The sequence below is a fragment of the Marmota flaviventris genome (assembly GCF_047511675.1).
Source record: "Marmota flaviventris isolate mMarFla1 chromosome 5 unlocalized genomic scaffold, mMarFla1.hap1 SUPER_5_unloc_2, whole genome shotgun sequence".
NCBI classification, from domain to species: Eukaryota; Metazoa; Chordata; class Mammalia; order Rodentia; family Sciuridae; genus Marmota; species Marmota flaviventris.
The window spans coordinates 1209914-1225229 of record NW_027287680.1 but is presented as its reverse complement, the minus strand read 5'-3'; the positions used below and the strand labels follow the sequence as shown (position 1 = coordinate 1225229).

General features: G+C 33.6%; 1 protein-coding gene across 1 annotated transcript in view; it reads right to left on the bottom strand.

Annotated features, from left to right (window-relative positions):
* The window catches only part of LOC139703668 (titin homolog), a 138199-nt gene that overhangs the window by 99011 nt on the left and 23872 nt on the right, over positions 1-15316 (bottom strand). The window contains exons 13-17 of the mRNA XM_071607144.1: positions 14172-14200; positions 12368-12461; positions 6803-6873; positions 3850-3943; positions 2244-2314 (exon numbers count right to left, since the gene is read on the bottom strand). Coding sequence (XP_071463245.1) covers positions 2244-2314; positions 3850-3943; positions 6803-6873; positions 12368-12461; positions 14172-14200 — 359 coding nt within the window. The remainder of the gene's footprint in view (positions 1-2243; positions 2315-3849; positions 3944-6802; positions 6874-12367; positions 12462-14171; positions 14201-15316) is intronic.

The following is a 15316-nucleotide window of genomic DNA, read 5'->3' as shown; positions in this document are numbered from 1 at the left end:
GAATAATTGGAATAGTTACCCCCATTAACATCACACAGGCAGTTGGAGGCACCCTCTTAAGAATTACAATATTTCCTGAGGACAAAGGCTCTCAGTGGGGTCTAATTTTAGTCACTCTGTGTTAAAGATCAGGTACCCCTGCATACCTTATATTTCCATAATGCTGTAGCCACCATTCTTCAGATAACTGAATTGTTACTGAACTTATGGGCTCAGGTTAGTGAGTGACAGGCATGTGCTGAAAGATCTCATCAGGAAGATGTGTATTGCTGCTGTGGTCATTCTGTAGAGTAGAGGTCCACAGAGGTATTGCCTCTTTCAAACTGGTGCTTTGGGAATAATGATAGTAAGCAAGAACTGGTAGTTGAGAATTCAAGGGACAGAAGATTCCAGAAGTGCTTGGGCAGGATCAGTAGAATGGAATTTTCACTAAGTTCTTAGAAGAAGTCATAGATTCTGAAACCAGGCCATGTCTCTCATGCTCCAAGAGGTTGTAGGAAAAGGCCTCAGTGACTTGGAATCATGCACAGTATAAGACCACTGAGTAAGGAATTCCATAATTGGGGTCTGCATTACAGATTAGTCCCCAGCCTCCATGGACCACAGGGTTTATCAGGCAATTTCTACATTTTATAGACCCATGTCTCTGAGTACATAAACTAATACTAAGTGTGCATTGCCTCTGCAACTTTCAATGTTCCCTCAGCATTCTCTGGGAGGTGTGGGAGAGAAAGGAGCAAAGAAGATCAGCTTGTACTCTCCACTATCATGGTAGGCTGTTTGAAGCTAGTGCAAAAACAATAACAACAACAACAACAACAAAAACCTGCTGAACCGTTTTTGCATCTCAAAAACCCCTAATAGTTATATGCTTTCAAAATTAGAAATACCCCCCCCCAAAATTGTCTCCATATCATTTGCTTTAGTAAAAGTGAAATCTGAAAAAGTTGTTCTTGCTCTTTTCAGTTTTTTCTTTGTTTTTGTATGGGGTTTCCATGTCATTTGTTTTTTTCATGTTCTGATTTTCTAATATATTTTCATTCATTTCATATTTTGGTTGCTGGATCCCTTTTTTATTCCATTTGAAATCTCCTTCTATTCTCATTTCTTTGAATTTGATCCTCATCTCCTTTTCAGTCTCTGCTTACTCTCACCACTTTCATTCTCTGTTCTTTTTAAAATTATTATGATAATCTTATTATCCCTGAGGCTTTTTTTGTCTTGCAAGATGAACATTATTATTACCTACTCCTTCTTTTAATTTTGTGCTGTTTTAGATATCATTTAAAAGCTAAATTTTATTTGCATGTGATATATGTTTTGTTTAAAGGTATGTTTATTTCCAGAACTTATTCTTTCCAAAAGACGAGATGCTAGTGAGTGAATATAGCTTGTTAAATGTTCATTTATAGGTTTGATGCCAAAATATATGCCATGCTCCAGACACATCACATAGATTAACCTGCACTCTTAAAAGACACATACATGACATGGAAGAGAAATCCATTCAAATGCATGAAAAATAACAAAAGCAACAGGAGAAAGAGAGGCATTAAGACACCTCCAAAATTCCACAAACTGTCAAAAACTTCATCCAAGGTCTTCTTCCTAACATCCACTAAAGAGGTCTAATAAAAACATTTAGTAATTTTATTGATCTTGCATGAAAAGAAAAAGAAAATGAACTAGAAAGTTGTTTGTACCTTAACAGATGTATACCTCCTGAAAAATTCTGATTTCATTAACAGACTCTTTGGTTTCTAATTAAGCCTATTTCTTGCCTTGTCTTAGACTAAGACATTGGAGTTGAGAGAGAATGGAATCTTTAACCCATGCATGAATTACTGGTAATGAGAAACTAAAATATTGAGCCTTTGGGAAAGATGGTCTTTTAATAAGAATGTGTTCACTGGCCATTTTATTTATATATTTTCCTTTTTTTTTTTACTGTTTTTTTTAAGTCTCATTTTCTCATCACGTAGGGAGATCACATAGAAGAAAACTGAAAGAATATTCAAATAATTGCCTCAATTGCTAGAATACAGTTTGCCATTAAGCTTCCTTGATTTCTAATACTATTTTAATGTTCATGTCCAGTTACATTCTTTTAGATGTGAGTGGAAATTATGATGTTTGATTCCCAAAATCCTATGCTAAGAGGTCATTTCATTTGGCCTAATTTACCTTCTGGAATCAAAGCAAAGAGAAATACACCAGGAATTTAAACTGATCCATTTACATACCGGTTCCTGGCTTTTTTCAGTGCCCATAAGCCTCTCCTTCTTTTCTGCTGATGACATGTCCGAATGTGACTCTGTTGACAAATGTATAGTTTTACTTAGAACTGTTAGAATGAGTGAAAACCTACCCAAATAAAAAGGGAAAATTTTAATAATCATATAATTTAATCCTCACAATTATATTTTTTAAGTTAAGCTTAACTTTAGGTGAATGTTTATGTTGTTTGAAACTTTTTGATTGTTGTTTGTGTTGGGGCCTAGTGATTGTACCCAGGGACCTGTGAATCCATGGCAAGAGCTGTAGCACTCACTTCAAATCCAGGCCTTTTATATTTGGAGACAGGAGGTCTGTAAATTCCCTGGCTGAATGAAAACCTGCCATCAGCCTGCACTAGCATCTGAAGTCATAGATGTTCCCCTCTTTATCCTAGGCACATTGAGTTATTTACAGAGTAATTATACTTAAGACCCTAGAGGTCACCATGTTCAATGCATATGATAACTAAAAGTTTTACTCATTCAAAGAAAAAGGATATTTTGCAGAAAAAAAATGTGAAAATTACAATGGAAAGAATTAACTTCACACTGTTTACTTTATTTTTTTTCCTTATAATAACTTTTAAATAACTACTGCATATAATGTTTGGTGTCTGCAAAACAAAACAAAGCAAAATAAAGTTGTTGACAGTTACACATTTACCAGTGAACTCCTTCCTTCTTTCTTTTCCTTTTTTTTGCATTTCTTCTATCAGGATTCGCTCTGGTTTTGGAAGCACTCCTCATAGTGCCTGTTATTCCTCAAATAAACTGGTATTGCCCCCCTGGTGCTACCTCATATGTTGACCTGCTTTTGTACTGGGTGATAACCACTTGACCTGGAATTTATTCCTTTTTCTATGTAGTCCATCAGGTCTGATTTGATGCTCAAAGGATGTTGAATGTTAACACAGAGTGTATGGGCTTCAGAAAGTGACTAACAGGAATGTGCTGAAAACTTCGATAAGGAAAAGGTGTATAGTGCCTGTTGAACAGTTTGTAGAGTACAGGTCAACAGATGCACTGCCTCTTTCAAAGGGGTCCTTTGAGAATAATGATAGTGTGGGATATTGGATCCTATACTTAGGGACAAAACCACATAAAGTGCAAATTTTTCTTCAGTATTTCCTAATTTATGAAGTATGGGGAAATTTTACTTTATGCCTCATTTAACTTTGGAACTCATGTTTTTTGCCATATTTTTGAAAGCTCTGCTCTTTTTTCTTCTCATAGGAGACCTGAATTTCCTTTCCTTCACTGACTATACCTTCTTCCTTTTCCTTCATTGACTCCCTCTATAATCACTTCCTTTCTCAATTTTTATTCCCTCTTCTTTGCTCCTTTTTGTTATTTATGAATTTTCTGTGATTGAAGCATGTATCAAAAATGCAACTCACATTTCAGTTTCTTTGCAATACCTGTGGGCTGAAACCTAATAAGATATGTCACTTATTAACTTTTTTTCTTATTAGATATTTAACAGTTGAACTGTGTGAACAATTAGAATATACTATTGCTCATGTTTTAATGCAATTTTCTCATCAATGTATTTTGTATCCTATAAGGTTCTTACCTTGTACTGGTCCATTTACTATCTTCTTTCCTCTTTGATAGGACTCATCAGATATACCAGAAGTACACACCTGTGGATGTTGCTCAGTTTCATTCTGATAAAATTTATATCAAAAATGAGTTGAATACAGGTTTTATCATTTCTTTTAGACATCACCATATTTCTAGTTGTGAAATCATGGGAATTAGAATTTAGACCAGTACATTTTGAGAAACAAAAATTTCCATAAGAGACACTCTCCCATGCACTCCAAATGAAACTAAATTTTTCTCTTCATCTCTCTGTTGATGGGTTAAAACTCAGATGGAGGACATAAGGAATGTGTTTCCTGGAAACAAAATCTGAGGTCCCTACATCCAAATCAACTAGCATCAGCTTAATTAGTCAAATTTCCATTCCATAGCAAATCCACAAATGCAGTAGAATACTTATTTAAAACTCTTTTGAGAAATGTACTTCATGTTATATAGCTTTAAGCATTTAAATAATGGATGGCCAAATTTTTAGTGATAAATTGATACTTGATGTCATAAGAGAGTTTCAATTCTATCACCAGAATTAGTAAGGAAACATTGTTCACTTGGTTCATTTCAGTTGTCAGACACTTCCAAAATTTAATATCTTTCAGCAAAATATTTACTGAGTCAAATCTCATTATTTTAACAAAGGAGAAAATGTGGAAATAAATGTGCCTATATTTTACTGGGACATAACAGCACACACAATTTGGGTAGAGTATGCAACATTTTCCATCGAAGAAAGAATAAAAGGTGTTCTAGTGGAGAAACATGGCAGAACAGAATCATACAGTGCTTACTCACTGATTATTTTCATAGTTGGGAATAAAATGTGTGTGACTGCATAACAAAAAATGGGCTGTGGAAAGCCACTACAGAGAGCCAGTGACTAGATAAACTCCAGAAATATTGGCTTTTAAAAGCAGAATGCATTCATAAATGAAATAAGATGCAACAGTGCCAGGAGAAACATAGCTGGGCAAAAGAGAAGAATCTCCCCTCTGGTGGGTTTAAGAGAATCTCAGCAATTCAATTAGTAAATGGAGGAAAGCAATAAATAAACAGGCCTCAAAATAAAAAAGAAACAAATTGCCTAAACACATATGAAAATAATTTCAACATCTCTAGCATTCACGAAAATATCATTCACAACTCCATTGACAGTTCAGCTCACCCCTATCAGAATGGCAATTATCAAGTATTCAAATAATAAGTGCTGAGGAGGATGTGGGGAAAAACAATCATACACTGTGAGACTGAAAATTAGGACTTCCACTCTGGAACGGAATATGGAAAGTCCTCAGAATACTAGGAATATAATCACCATATGACCCAGGTTTTTCACCCCTTGCTATTTATCCCTGTGTACTAAAATTAGTATACACACATGACATATGAACTTCAATATTACAGTGGAAATCATAATTAGAAAGTTTGGGAAATGATTCAGATGTTCATAAAAAGAAGAATTGAAAAAGTTCGTGTGGAGATACTTGGCACAGAATTTGAGCATAATAGTTTTTCATAGTACACTATTATGTCAAAATGAAACCCACATAATATATAAAATAGTGCTCTAAAAATTTCTAAATTATAAATATTATATCATCAAAACCTCCCTTATTTTATACACATGATATTTTATACAAAAACAATAGAAACATAATTTAGATTACTCTAAATTTAAATATAACTTTCTTACCCATTGAGAGACTTGGATTCTAATGAGTTTGTTAAAAAAAAAAAAAAAATGGGTGCACTGCAGAAACTTCAAGGCAGAATTTGAGTGCATGCACAGTAGTGACTGCCTCTTTCAAACAGGTACTTTGAGAAAAATGATAGGAGCCTCTTCTCTCTTTTATCTAAGCATGCTTACTAGGATATCAGAAAACAAAGCCTTTCTTTTTTTAACTTTTCTAAGACTGAACTATTGCATAAAAACAGTGAGTTGGAGGAACCCACAACAACAATCAAGGTGGGTGTATGAGAGAACTCAGATATAGATTTGCTGAGACCTCTGGGCAGCTAGAGCATGGTCTTGTGGTCTACCTAATCTAAAGTATCTCATGGCACTTTCATTGAAATGCAGTATTTGCAGCTTATGATACAGATGTGTCTGATAGAAAACTGTCATGACAGCACATGGCATATGTGAGTCTGGTAGAAAATTGACTGCATGCAAAATCACACACATGAGCAGACATTCAAGATATTCAACCTACTCTGCTGAGAGGCATTGGGAGTAGTTGCCCCCATTTCCACCACACAGTGGTCGGAGTCACTCACCTAGTGAATTCCAATAGATTCCTCACTACAAAACCCTTTTAGAAGAGTCCAATTGTAGGGACTCTGTGTGAAAAGATCAGAAACCACTACATGTCTTGTAGCTACAAGAAGCTACCCCAGCTATCCTCACAGGATGGTAGATGTTCAACTTGATCATATGGACTCAGAGTAGTGATTGTCAGAAATGGGCTGAAAACTTTTATAAGAAAGAGATGGGTTGTGCCTGTTGGGCAGTTTGTAGAACAGAGATCCACAGGGGCACTGCCTCTTTCAAATGGGTGCTTTGAGAAAAATGACAGTGAGCAAGAGTTTTCAGTGGCTACTAAGTTATATGTTCATAATTTCAACTGGCTATTTATAAGTTTCAAAATTATTCTTCATCATTAAATGAGGTTACAGAGATAAAAGCACTCAATATTCAAAAAATTGTTCAATTGCTCTTACAAAACTTACCCTTAGTCCACTATGTTTCCTAAGCTATTTTCATGTTGATCACAAGTTATTTGCTTTAGACTTAAATATTAAACCATGTTTGGATTACAAAAGGGTATTCTATGAGGTCATTTCATTTGGCATAATTTACATTCTGAGCGCAAAAAAAGTGGGTGGGGGGGAATAAACCAGGAATTTAAATTGACATATTCACATACCAGTTGTGGGTTATTTTCAGTGTCCTTGAGACTTTCCTGTTCTTCTGCTGATGACATGCCAAAATGTGACTCTGTTGATTAATGAATAGATTTACTTAACTATTTAAACAATTAGAATTGTGAAAATCTATACAAATAAAGGGAATAATTGTAACAACAGTATATGTTAAGTTTTCCAACTATAATTTTAATTTAAGCTTACTCTTAGGTGAATATTTATTTTTTGAAACCTTTAAATTTATGTTTGTGTGTGGTCTGAATATTATATTCAGGGATTTGTGTATTGTTGGCAAAAACTGTAGCACTTATTTCAAATCCCAACCTTTTTTTTTTTTTTTTTTAATTTGCAGACAGGTTTTCTGTAAGATTCTCTGTCTGGCAGAAAGCATGCCATTGGGCTGCCTCAACTTATAAAATATCAACATTTGCAGATATTCCCCCTCTGTACCAGTATATATTGAGATCTTTAAAAAGTAATTTTACTGATTCAATACTTCAGAATACCACTTGGAGAGAAATGGGGTGTCACCAAGTTGAATGCATATAATTCACATGTTCATCCACTCAAGGTAAAATTGCAAAAAAAAAAAAAAAATACCATGGAAACAAGAAATATCACAATGTTTTCTTTTTCTTCATCCAAAGGGTAAGTTATAAACAATTGCTATACATCATTTTGGCAGCCCAAATGATTGATCACATTTACACTTCATCATAAGAATTCCAATTTATACCTTCATCAAGAGAACTCATATTTCTTTTCCTTTTCTTTCTTGAGATATATATTCACAGAAAGTTTTATATATACATATAACTTTTTATTATGCCTGTTATTCCTGACACAAACTGGTTTTGCTTTTCCTGGGGCTACCTCAGATACTTGACCAGCTTTTGTACTGTATTACAACTACTTAGACCTGAAAATTATTCCTTTGATGTTTATCAAAGTTCTTTGCAGAAAATTGTACTGTAAAAATTACCTGATAGTTGCTTTTGATATTTTTTAGTTTTAGGTGGAAACAATATCTTTATTTTATTTTTATGTGGTGCTGAATTACGGGGGCTGCTTGTACATCATGTTAGTGTCAAAAGTTTTATATATTTCCATCCATGATTGAGTATGTGGTAAGAGCTAGAAGAGCTAGAAGAGATAACCAGGGTTTGTGTCTTTTCTGGAAAAAAACAGAGACCTAAGTAGTGAGGACATCATCAAGACACAGGAAATGGTAAGAGCATAAAAATCTATAGTGTGATATAGAGACAAGTGTTAAGTGGGACAGTATTTGTCTGAACATAAAGGGATTGGTGAGGATAATTTCCAGAGGAGAGTTCAGACATGAAAAGGGCTAAAGATACAGAGGTAGAAAGAATTTGTATCATGAGTTATTTCTAAAAAAATTAAGATTGCTTGACATCCTCAATCTAAAGAGGGCCAATGATCATATATTCAGAATAGCAAGACCATTCTCAATGCTGTGGGTTGGTGAATGTGAGGGGCATGTGAATAAATAGAGATGAATAAAGAGAGAGCATTGCAGGCCTGAATGCTGTAATGGAGGGACTGTTTCCAGATATACAGAAAATGGAAGAATTTCAGTGGCCCATGTATAACAAAGTTCAATGAAGTGAACAAATTAAAAGCTAGGCTCTTGGGTAGGGAGATTCTGCTCCTGACTGTTACTCAAGGTTTCAAATGAGATGTGTAATAAAACACAGAAACTGTGAATTTTGCTTTCATTTACCATGTGGTTTCTTCTATGGCAACATCTTCCTATGTTGAGGGAACTCATTTAGGTCCTTGGTGGGCAATTTCCTTGAGCCTGGATTTACCAAGCCCACCAGTGAATCCGTGAAGTCAGTGGGTGAAACTCAGTGGAAAATAAACTGCTTAACATGTAAAAAGATTTGGATTAAGGTCCCTAACAATGTAGGGAAAGCCAGTAACAAAACACACCAATAAAATGTGACCAAACAAAAGTATTTGGGGATTTATTTCTCTTAGTCTAAATTCCAAGAAAGTATTTTATCCCATAAACAGTATTCATTTTATAGGAAAGGGATTAAAATGAAGAATGTATGATTATACATTGAGTAATTTCTTACTTAGTATTTGACCCATGAGTGGTGGAGAACATGGAATGTTCATAAACAGAACAAATGTTTGATGGATCTGGTGATTTACTGAGTGTTATAATAGAGTCAATATTTTTTTTAGATGTGTTTTTCTTGTGTTTCACAGAATAGCCTTGACCTACTGAGTTCAAGCAATATCTGTTTTTTCAGTCTCACAATTACCTGAAACTACAGCCTAGCTCTCCAATAAGCTTTTTACAACATTGTGGGGAAAGAAAAACCACCTCATAATCCCACAAACAGGGTTAATGTCTCCAGTTTGAGAACTTCACGTAGAAACATCTGAGTTACTGATTACTTTTGAAAATCTTTTTTTACGCTTTTTATAAAAAATTTCAACACATCTATGCAAACATAGACACTGGTCTATTGGGCCAAATTTTATCAAAATATTGTATTTAAAACAAAATGAGTGGAAAGTGTGCTAGCATTGTAGATGTTTATCATAGCTCTTTGCAGAAAATTGTACTGTAAAAATTACCTGATATATATTTTTTAATATTTATTTTTTAGCTTTAGGTGGAAACTATATCTTTATTTTATTTTTATGTGGTTCTGAGGATCAAACCCAGTGCCTCATGCATGCTAGGCGAGCACTCTACCATTGAGCCATAATTCCAGCCCCATATCTGATAGTTTTTGTCCATTCTTCCATCCTTACGTTTTATTCCAGGCTAAATAAACACTATTTCTTTTCAAAGAAATTCACATGAAGTAATTTGTTTAGATACATGCTTTTAGAATAGCAGCTAATATATGAAGGAGCTATTTTGTTTGTTTGGGTTTTTTTTGTTTGTTTGTTTCTTTAATCATACACGTGTGGGACACTGATGAAATTTCTTTTCTTTTATCCTTTGGTTTAACCAATATCAAGTTTCTTGACCCCACTCTCATGAGAAGATACAGGTCCCACATCTAAGAAACAATGTATGAAAAACATAAAGAATTAAGATATGGGGACTGGGGTTGTGGCTCAGTGGTGCAGGGGGCTGGATTCAATCCTCAGCACCACAGAAAAGTAAATAAATAAAAATAAAGGTATTTTTATTGTATATCAACTACAACTAAAAAATACAATATTTTAAACTACAACTAAAAAATATTTTAAAAAAGAATTAAGATATGGTATTCCAAAGGAAAAATGATCTGAAAGCTCACAGAATACCATAAATCAGTAAACATTTCTATTTCAAAGTTAATGTCATATATTCAAGGAATAACAATCTTTGTTTTCAAGGTATAAACTCAATAAAGACTTTGTTTACAAAATGAATCTGGTTTAGTAGATTTTTGTCAGCTTTTCAAGTATTCATGGCCATGCTGCATTATCAGAAAATTAGTAGTCTAGGGATGAGTATGGAGCTCAGTAATGCGAGTGCATTCCTAGAATGCCCAGGGCCAAGTTTTCATTTTGAGGGAACATAACCAATAAGTAAACAACTAGCTGTCTTTACAATAAATACATCAAAGACAGTATGAACTCATCTGTCTATCTCATAAGGATTCCACACACATTGTGGTGCCTGATACTTACGAAGATGAGAAGTTTGTAGCTACAGGCTGCATAATGAAGTGATCCACAATAAACAAAACAAACCACCACCATAATCTGAAAGCTTGCAGAGTGATCATATATAAATAAACTCCCTTACTTCAATGTTATTGATATACAAAGAATAACCACCATCTTGGTGTTCAAGGGAAAACTCACTAAAGATTTTAGAAGAAAAAATGAAACTGGCATGGCATATCTTGATAGTTATTCAAGTATTCTCATACAATGTCTGGATGAACAGAAAATTAGCTATCTGGAGATGAGAATTTATCTCAATAATAAAGTATATTAGTGGCAGGTCAAGGGACAGGATTTTATTTCAAAGCACCAATACAGTAATAATATTAATAATAAAAAATTTAGCAGCATCAAAAACACTAGGCTTCTCAGCTGAATGAATCACATGAATGGCACATATATCATGGTACCTGGTAGGTATGAAGGGGAGAAGTTGGTAGCTGCACATTGCCCCAATTCTTCCAGTCCATACTGGTTCCAATCATCTCTGGACCAGGAATAGTCTCACCTTTGGTCTGAAGGCAGATAAACTGAAAGAAGTTGGGCTGCCTTCTCTCAGTTTCAACATGATTCCCTCCAAAATTACATAGAAAACTCGTTGGTTCCTTCTTCATTTTTCCCTTCCTTTAAACATTTTCAAAGCAACTTCTAGAGGCTTTTGTTTGAAACCGTAAATTTTACATTCTTTGGTTCAATTATTCCCACTCCTTCTTGCCTCCCTATATAGGAAATGTATCATGGAAGTATAATTTGTATGTCTTTGTCTTTTGAGACCTTCCCTCTTTCCAAGATATATCCTCACAGGAAAGCAAGATGTATGCTTACACTTCATCTGCTTGTCTCCTGAAGTATAGGAACAAATAGGGTTCATTTACATTTCCCAAAGGACATCAGTTTCCTAGCTATGAACAATGTTGTCTGTGGATGAGGCTCATTGAAATGACCTTAGCAAATAATGTTTATCATAGTTTAAAAATATAATGTTTTTCATAATGGAAATGTGGAAGGAAAGATCTACTGCCTCAGAATGAGCTTCTGAACATGGTCCCCAACAGTCAATGCATAGCAGTTTGAGATTCCCAGTGTGAACTTGGTCTTCTTCCACTTCTCATACTTTAACATGAATTTATCTCTCAGTTCCTCCCTACAAAGTCCCTCTAAATGAAAGTCTAAATGGAGCCATAATATTTCCAATGGGAATTTTAGATATCTGTGGTTTGGACATCACTCTATAACCATTCATATTTCTTTATATTCCCATTTTTGTTTCTGCCCTATATAATTTTGTTGTTATAGGTAGTAGCAACATGTTGCATTCATTAAAATCTGTACATACATAATAATTTTTGCTAAAAGAGCTTAGGCCTGAGTGATTAGTTCTTCACTCTTAATTTTTTTTCAAAACATACTAAGAAAGATTGAAATAATTTTACTTATGTATTAATTGATATTTGAAATGGAAACTTACATTTCTTCCCCATTTTGAAAACCCTGTTTTTATTTTCCTTCTCATAGGTGATTTGAATTTCCTTTCCTCCACTGAGTACAACTGCTGCTTTTTTCTTCATTGACTCATTGTACTAACTATACTTATCAGTTTTCCTTTCCTCCTTCTCTATTTTTTGATTCTCTTGTGCATCATGACATGTAGAAAAATGCAATTCATAATTCAGTTTTTTAGCAATACCCCTAATTTATTCTGTGAATGAAATAAAATAGTATATGCCACATATTGCCTTCCTTTTTTCTTTCTAGCTATTTAAAAGGAACATCATTAAAACAATAAGAATAGACTACTGCTCATGAATGAAGGCAATATTCTCTCCAAAGTATTTTTTATTATATATATATACACTTACTTTTTATATATTCATTTTCTCTCTTCTTTGCACTTTGATGGGACATACCAGATATACTAGAAGCATAATCCTTTGGCTGTTTATCAGAGACACTCTGGAAAAATTAATGTTAATAATGAATTTTATAAAGATTTCATCATCATATTTGGACATCACCATATTTCTAAATGTAAAATCATGGGAATTAAAACTTTTACAAGTACATTTGGAGCAACAAATATTTCCATAAAAGACTCTATCCTACGCATTACACGTTAAGCTGAGCTCTTCTCTTCATCTGGCTGCTGATGAGGTAAAACCCTAATGAGGACATGGGAAATGGTTTTCTCTGACAACACTGTCAATGGCATGTCTATATCTAAAACAACTAAGTATTTAAGTAAATAGCAATCATTGCATTACCCACCAAATCTATGCATGCAAGAAGAGAAAATATATTTAAAACTGTTTATATAAATGCACTTGATGTAAATCAGAATGCAACATTTTTAGCACCATATGGCCTATTTTTAGTGTTAAATTATGGTACTTGATGTGATAAGACAGTTCAAATTCTGTCACCTTGTGTAGAAATGAAACACTACTGTATACTTGCTTCATTTGAGTCATCAGAAACTTCCAAAATTTCATGTATTTCAATAAAATATGTATGGAGTTAAAATTACATTTAGAAAATGTAGAAGGAAGTAAGAAATGCATGTCTACATTTTACTTGCATGTAACAGCACATGCAATTTGGATAGAATATGCAACAATTCCCCTCAAAGAAAGAACTAACAAGTGTTCCGGTAGAGAAAGGTGGCAGCACAGGATCTTAGAGTATAACTAACTATTTCCAGAGATGAAGTCAGCAAGGTTAACCAATGTTTTGCTACATATTAAAAACACACACTGAAGGAAAACACTGGAGAGCCACTACAGATAGCCTGTGACTAGATGAAATATAATATGCAATCATAGAGGAAATAGACTGTAGCAGTGCCAGGGGAAATTAGCTGAGTAAAAACGAGGAATCTCCCCTCTGTGGGCTAAAGAGAATTTCACCAACCTAATTAGAAAATAGAGAAAAGCAATAGACAGACACATCTATGAACAAGATATACAAATTGCATAGCAAATTATGAAAAATTTTCTATCTTCAAAATATTGAGGGTAAAATATTTAAAACTCCATTGATATTTCAGCTCACCCATTCAGAACAGCACTTATCAAGTAATCAAATTATAGGTGCTGGTGAGGATGTGGAGAATCATCATCATCATCATCATCATCATCATCATCATCATCATCATACACTGTGAGACTAAACTTAGGACTTCCACTATGGAAAGCAGTACGGAGATTCCTCAGGATACTAGGAATATGACCACCATATGACCCAACTTTCCAACTTGTTGCCCTGCATCCTAACTTTATAAAATCAGCATACTTGCTTAACACAAGAACTTCAATGTTTGGTGCTAGTCTCAATGAAAATATCACAGAAATAGCCATGTACCACCCCCCCCCATCGACAGAAGGATGTATAAAATCTTTGCGTTTCATGGCATTCTCAATCTGCTTGCAGACAAAATAATTAGTAAATACTGTGTACTGAATCCAGTTTTCAGTGAATAATTTAACATAAATAATATAATATTTTAACATAAATGATATATTATGTTAATATATATTATCATATACAATATATTACTTATTATTAGATACATATATAATATTTTAATTTAACATAAGCAATACAATATAAAATAACACAATTTAACATAAATAAAATAATTTAGCACAAACATAGAAGATGATTTACCTTCCAGGAATCACTTGAGTCCCAAGATACTGAAAAGCAAGGAACAAAATTTGAATGTGACAAAACCAACATAATGTTCCTGCTGAATTACTATGGAGCTGATTCTGGTAAAATTACTTGATAAAATTTACTTTGGCTTTAGGTGTTCTATGTTTCTTTCTTTTTTCATTTTTAGGACAGTCATATGACAGAGATGAAGACATATCAGGAATATAATATAACAAAACATGCAGTATCAACTCTATCATGACACTGAGGAAATCCACTAATTTACCATATGTGAGATCATGTTTCTGGTGAACATAAAAAATATAGCCAAGGGTACATATACCCAAATCCAGATGCAGAATTGTGGAGAACACAGTGATCTACAGTGAGATGAGTAAAGGAGAATATTTACAGTTTCAATGTCAAAGGTGAAATAATAGAATAATAGCTGGATAAATTGTGTAAAAAGGCTGAATTAATTGTGTAACCTTGAGTTAATGCTATTAGAATTATTTAATCTATTTTATTATAACTATATATCTTGTGCATCCATTTATCTTACATTTAGTAAGTCCAAATATATGATAGGAATTCAGGCTAAATAAACATCGTATCCATCAAAGATTTTATATGAAGTAATTTGTTCAGATATCTACTTTTAGAAAAGCAGCCAATTCATGTATGTATGCATGCTTCTTTTTTAAAATATCTGTGTGGAACCCTGCTGAATTTTTTTTCCTCTATCCTCTGGTGTAACCAATATCAAGTTTCTTGACCTACTCTCATGAAAAGATAAAAGTCCTAAGCCTATGAAACAATATATGGTAAACATAAAGAATTTAGATATGACATTCTAAAGGAAAAAGCTATCTGAAAGCTCACAGAATATCATATATCAGTAAACCTTTCTATTTCAAAGTTAGTGATATATATAAGTATATATATATATATATATATATATATATATATATATATATATATATATATATATATATATATATTAGGAATAACTGTCTTGCGTTACAAGGTATAAACTTAATAATGACTTTTGTTTACAAAATGAATCTGGTTTAGTAGATCTTGTCAGTTTTTCAAGTATTCATGGCCATGCTGCATTATCAGAAAATTAGTAGTCTAAGGATGAACATGGCGTTTAG